The 6301-nt window shown below is 47.5% G+C and overlaps 1 protein-coding gene across 1 annotated transcript in view; it reads right to left on the bottom strand.

The window, feature by feature from the left end:
* The window catches only part of kaznb (kazrin, periplakin interacting protein b), a 53791-nt gene that overhangs the window by 2331 nt on the left and 45159 nt on the right, over positions 1 to 6301 (bottom strand). Inside the window, exons 9-18 of the mRNA XM_008319619.3 lie at positions 5692 to 5883; positions 5253 to 5389; positions 4909 to 5079; positions 4343 to 4548; positions 4047 to 4149; positions 3423 to 3546; positions 1120 to 1310; positions 910 to 1028; positions 284 to 515; positions 1 to 74 (exon numbers count right to left, since the gene is read on the bottom strand). Coding sequence (XP_008317841.1) covers positions 1 to 74; positions 284 to 515; positions 910 to 1028; positions 1120 to 1310; positions 3423 to 3546; positions 4047 to 4149; positions 4343 to 4548; positions 4909 to 5079; positions 5253 to 5389; positions 5692 to 5883 — 1549 coding nt within the window. The remainder of the gene's footprint in view (positions 75 to 283; positions 516 to 909; positions 1029 to 1119; positions 1311 to 3422; positions 3547 to 4046; positions 4150 to 4342; positions 4549 to 4908; positions 5080 to 5252; positions 5390 to 5691; positions 5884 to 6301) is intronic.

The raw sequence follows: 6301 nt of genomic DNA, 5'->3' as shown, positions 1-6301 counted from the left end.
ATTACTCTGTGACATGTCCAAACAATGGGGTCTCGGTCTTGGAGATCACATTTGGCTCGTCGAGCCTGCAGGGCCTGTGAAAACACAACAGGCAGATAAGTGAACAGCGCTAATGTGGCAGAGGCCAAGCATAACACGGGGGGCGGGGGTCAGCGGAGGACGGCGGCCTGCTGAGATAATGCAGCACCGACAGCTCCTGTGTGCCTCGGGCTGTGGTAGGTCGTAATGGGAATCACATGAGGAGTGAACCACTAGCTGTCACGCCGAGGTACTGCACCCTGACCTCTCGATCGAAGCTGAGCATCTGCAGGAGCTGGACGGCCAGAAGAAGACTGGTCTGGTGGAACTGGTCGCTGATGTTGAGGAGTTTCTCCAGGTCTCTGCGACTCAGGGAGTTCAGCACCCGTCCGTCCACCAGGTGGGTCTGGAAGGTCTGGGAGTACTGGGGCAGCCCCACGTCACTCAGCCATGACGACGAGACCCAGTGATGGTCCATCTCTGAGGCTTTGGAGAGGCTGTGAAGTAAAAAGTACTAAAGTTAAACATGTATTACTACTACTACTAGTACTAAGTTAAACATGTATTTGTATATGTGTGTATATTTAAGTTTATTTTTAATCACACAAAAAGTAAAATGTTTTTACCCTGACACAAAATACAGTGAATGTCATAGTACACGAACATGCAGTACAAGTACTTTATTTATGTGATGTTACTACAGTAATTACTTCAGTAATTAAACTGGATCAAATTCATTTGAACGACTTGGAGTTTTAATTAAATCCGACATGACAGAGAGGAGGGGCCCCAGCACGGAGCCTTGGGGACCCCCTGTGACCAGGTGGTGTGATGCAGCTGCATGACCGACCAATGAGGTAAGACTGCGGCCTCGTCCTCTCTGCTTCTTACCCCTGATCACCTTCAGCCCTTCGGTAATCCTCGATGGCCAGTCTCAGTTTCCTGCGATGAATCTGGTTAGTGATTCCAAGTCCCAACTCCAGGTCGTCGTCCGTCAACCCCAGCAGCACCTGGAACCGTGAGAATCCACAGAGACCGCGTTTGGTCTGGTTCAGAACAGCCGTTTAAAGAGGAAGACCAAGTGGCTGATGGGAGCAGTACCTTCCCGCTCTTGACATTTTCCGAGCAGGCTCTCATGTACATGGGCATTCCCATGACGACTTCCATCCAGGCCTGGACGGCCCCGGCTCTCCACAGGGACATGCAGGTGGTCCGCGTCAGCTCGGCCTGCTGGAGGCGGTCCAGCTGCTCCTCTCCGTCAGACAGGCTCTGCTGTGTAAGGCTGTCAGAATCTGGATAGGTCAGAAGTTATGGTGTGGCGTAAAAGAAGGGGTTCAGAGGTCAGAGGTCGTTAGAATCAGTAGATGACCAATAGAAAACTATGTGATCGAGGTCAGAGAAACAACACACCTCAGCCATTTCAGAAACAGAAACGATCTTTGTCTAAATTTGACTCTTGTAGTTACGACAATTGGCCACTAGATGGAAGCAGAGTTCTTAAATGGAAGCGAAGTTAAGTCGTTGGGAAACTACTTTTCGACAAGTAAACTGTTGTTTACTGTTGCCCCGGTGTCGGTGAATGATTATGATGTGACTTTAGAGCAGGAGGTGCAGAGACACGGGGATTATTCATAAAACACCGAGCTCCTGTCCATCGACCACCCGGCTCCACAGTAGGAAACACCGGCAGTGTTTACCTGAGTCACTCCACATGCTGACAAAACGGGTCATGCAACGTCTTCATCAACACTGGGACCATTTGTCCGATGGACCTGAGCGACATGAATAATCCCCAGAAACAGACAGCTGGTAATCACAGATGAGGAGTTACTCACTGGAGGAGGAGGAGGAGGAGGAGGAGAGACACGTTAAGACTGCAGACAAGACCAAGGATTAGACACGGAACACAAATCAAAGTCACAGGAAGTCTTCAGTTACTAGTTTTATTTTTAAAATAACTTTTCATTTCAATTAGAATTCATTCCTAAAACCTCCTCTGCTGCGGCAGATAAATATTTGAAGTTTCCCTCTTTAATGTTTTATTTTAAATAAAATACTTCAATAGATTTATCTCTTGTTCCTAAATTACAAAGCATTTAACAGAGAAGATTTGGAGCCAAAGTTTTTTTAAACGAGGAGGAGGAATTAAAAAAACCAACAGAACAATCCAACCAAACGATGGGTCAGTGCATTCAGAATGCATGGAGAACTTGGTGTAAGGAGAGGAACACAGGACATTATCAATATTATTGATCAGCGATGAATGGACAGTGTATTAACAGAGAGGATCGTGCAGGTGTTCATCTGACGCAGATCAACATGTGACACGTCTCTCTGTAACATCACACATCGACAAGGTCATGAAGGTCACGATAACAGATGATATGTCGTCTTCCTAAACCTTTGGCACTGACACGGGAATTGGACCAGCGGACAGAGTCAGTTATAGATTATCATGTCTGATGAATGAGAATATGAAGGTGTTGGTTAATACTCTGACCAGGTTATAGACCCTGAATAAGAAACGGACGAGGCCTTCAGCTAGCTTCAGTTAGCTACAGCTAGCTTCAGTTAGCTACAGTTAGCTATAGTTAGCTATAGCTAGCTTCAGTTAGCCACTACACCCTCATCATCAACTCATACATTTCTATACCGTGTGATGTACTGACCATAATTCAACCAAATTCTGTTTTTTTTTAAAATAAATACAAACATTAAACATGACTGGTCTTTATAACGGAGGATGAAGCTGCGGCGCCTCCTGTTGACGCCTCGTCCATGTTCTAATCCAGGGTCTACACCAGTGAAACCAGTAGAATTAGTCGTAGTTTCTCGTACCACTTGTTTTGAAGCAGCAGAATTTGGCCAATCAAATCCACAGGTTCGTTTTGTGTCAATAAATTAAAAACCTCTGCTTTTATACCGTAGAAATATGGTCAATAGAACGGCCTATTCTGTTAGGGACGGGTGGGGGGTGGGGGTGTGGGGGGGTCGAAGCTTATGATGAAGAGGCTGTAAAGAAACATGAAAGTCAAAAACATGGAGAGTAAAAATACTACAGTAACTCCTGGTCTGTACTCAGTCCTTCAAGTCTCCAGTAAAAAACATCGACATTGGGAGATAATACAGAATAAACAAGTCTACACATTAGTAGAACAATAATAATAATCCCATAGATTGTATATATATTTATATGCATGTAAACATATGTACATATGCATACATGTGCATCTATAAATATATATCTAATATACAAACACATTTTTAGGGTGAGATTCTGTACATTTATGGAACAGCAGTCTCTGTTTGATCCTCTCTCACACACACACACACACACACACACACACACACACAGCATCACCAGTCGGCGTCTTCCTCTATGTAATAGTCAGGAGCAGCTGTACCATCAAACAGACCCGGGTCCAGAGACTTGCGCTGTTTGCCCCGAGTGAAAACCCGGGACAGGGATCCAAGAGTCATCTTCTCTTTCTTCTTCTTACGCTTCTGGTCCTCCAGGTCCTCCATGGACTGAGGGGGAGGGGGGGAGAGAGAGAGAGAGAGAGAGAGAGAGATCAGATCACAGCCAGAGCCGCAGCAGTGTGAAGATCTGTGTCCCAGGGTTTAAAACCAGCAACCTCTAAACTGAGCAACTCAACAAATCAAAAATTCAATTTTTTGACTGTAATAAATAATAAATAAATAAATAAAATTAATGACATAAACCATGAAAACGTTGTTGCCAGAGAATGAACCCTAACTTTTCTTTCCAGCTGCCTTTGAATTCATTAGATCAAAGTCTTGACGACTCTGCTGCCATCTTCTGTTTTGACCAAGTACTGACTGCTGCGGTCTCTAATCCATGAGGTTGGACTGAGAGAGAGGAGTCAAAGTGCTGAGTCATACTCTACTAAATCTGCCGAGTCATAGATTTGGTCACAGTTACAGAATTCCACCACCGAGGCCCAGCAACAGGACAGAGGAACCAGCACACACACAGCGGGGGGGGTGGGGGTGGGGTGGGGTCTTACATTGCAGAGGGAGTGGGTCCGATGACGAGGTGAGTTGATGTCACTGGGCGTGGACGAGCGGTCGCCGTCGGCCGCCGAGGCGGCGGGGCAGAAAGTCGGCTTTCTGAAGAGGCAAAAAATGACCCCAAACAGATCCTGACCACGGCTGATGATGTCACCGAGCGCACACACACACAGAGACACACACACACACACACAGACACACAGACGAGCCCACAGTTAGTGTGAAGAACCCTTGATGAAACCCAGTTAGTCGGCAGGTCTGAAACAGCTTCACCAACAGCAGGGGGAGACACAGAGCAGAGCAGCTGAGAGACCTACCCTGTCTGTCTGTGCTGTGTCCGTGGTACAGCGTCTGTTGGCTCTGACGGATGGCGGCGGTCAGCGGCAGGTCGGCCTGCATCACCCACTCCTGACTGCCGTTCACCACGGGCTCTGTGGTCATGGCCACCGAGTGGCGCTTTGGTGCGTCTTTGGTCAGGGTGGCCAGGGACTGCTTGGCCTTCGGACCAGGACACAGAGACAGAACGTGACGTCAACACCAACCACAACGTCGCTGACCAATGACCAACTCCTCGTTCATTAGAGCTGAAACTCCACAGTCAATGAATACACACAGTGTGTAGAGACACAGCTGAGCCTCTAGGGGGCAAACTCAGCATCACAGAAGGATTTAGCCGTTAACTTTGGTGCACAGAAAAAATCTAAAAAAATAGTATATATATATATATAGCATTGTCTTCTTAGCACCCCCTGCAGGGCAGTGGGAGGAACTTGTTGTTTTCTTATCACAGATTATCAAAATTCAGGCGAACTGTTGTTTTTATCAAACTGTGGGAGGAGTTTCAGACAATGACATCACCATGGTCAGCTCCGCCTCCAGTTCTTTGATCCGGTTCTCCTTGGTCTCCATGTGAGAGCGCAGGACGTTGGCCTGCTCCGTGGCCTCCTTGGTCTGTCTCCTCAGCTCCCACTTCTCCCTCTCCAGGAGGTCTTTGTCTTTGGCCAGTGTCTTCACTGCGTCCTCACTCTCCTGAAAACATCGACACAAATGATTTCTTACCGACTGATCTGCTGTTAACCCCGTGATGACTGCTTCATCCTCTCTGAGGACTGATCTGTTACTGATGTGTCACTGATGTGTTACTGATCTGTTACTGATGTGTTACTGATCTGTTACTGATGTGTTACTGATTTGACTCCTACCTTTCGGTGCTGGTCGTAGTTGCGTATGAATTCCCGTAGTTGCTGCTCCCTGCTGTCCAGAGTGGTGTACAGCTGCTGCATCTGACTCACCAGCTCCGACTTCTCCACCTTCAGACGTTTACGGTCAGCTTTCATAGCTGCAAGACACAAACACGGCCGAGAGAGTCAGAGTCAGAGTCAGAGTCAGCTGTAACACCCAGGTGAACCAGGCAGCCATTAGTCATTAAACAGTCAGTAAACAGACAGTAAACAGTCAGTAAACAGTCAGTAAACAGTCAGCCATCTTGGCTGTTGTCACAGGAAACGTCCATTTCTGGAACACTCTCTAGTCGTGTGCGTTTCCCTCCAGTGTTTCATATCGACTCGACTGAAGAGAAGAAGTCGATCAGTAAATCAGCGTCGATGACCAGGTGTCAGGTGATCCTATCTGCCCTCTGACCTTGTAAGGCCTCCTTGGCTCGGTCCAGTTCCTGCTCCTTGTCTCCCAGCTGGACTCGGAGCTCGGTGGCTGACAGCAGGTTGGCGGAGCAGCCCCCCTGGGTGTCCTCCAGGTCCTTGGTCAACATGTCCTTCATCTGCCGCAGCAGGTGCACCTCCTCCTGGAGCTGGGCCACCTCCTCACGAAGCAACACTGGGGGGGGGGGTAGAAGCAGGGTTAGAAAAATGAAGGAACGTCTGGAGGACAGATTCAGTTAGCTGAGAAAATAAGCAATAACCAATAATCAATAACCAATAATCAAACAGCTCCAAACTGAAGGTTTGACCAGAGGAACCTCAGACAATATCGTTCTCTAAACGTCCTCTCACCTGTCACTGATTCAAAAATGTCAGAAATGCCATGAAACATTTCCTGTGATGAACAACGACCACAAAGTTACTGACATTAAACCAAAGAAATCTCCACGACCTTTGACCTTTGACCACCAATATGTAAACAATCCACCAGGGGTCAACAGGGGGTCTGAGGGAAACCCACAGATATCTGCTCCTCAGGAATGGAACGGTCAGTCAACCTGGGACTCATGTAGGTGGTGCTGAGGAGGAGGGGG

The sequence above is a fragment of the Cynoglossus semilaevis genome, chromosome 11 (assembly GCF_000523025.1).
Source record: "Cynoglossus semilaevis isolate Cse_v1.0 chromosome 11, Cse_v1.0, whole genome shotgun sequence".
Lineage (NCBI taxonomy): Eukaryota > Metazoa > Chordata > Actinopteri > Pleuronectiformes > Cynoglossidae > Cynoglossus > Cynoglossus semilaevis.
Note: the sequence above shows the minus strand (reverse complement) of the source record. Positions and strands in the feature narration are given on the sequence as shown.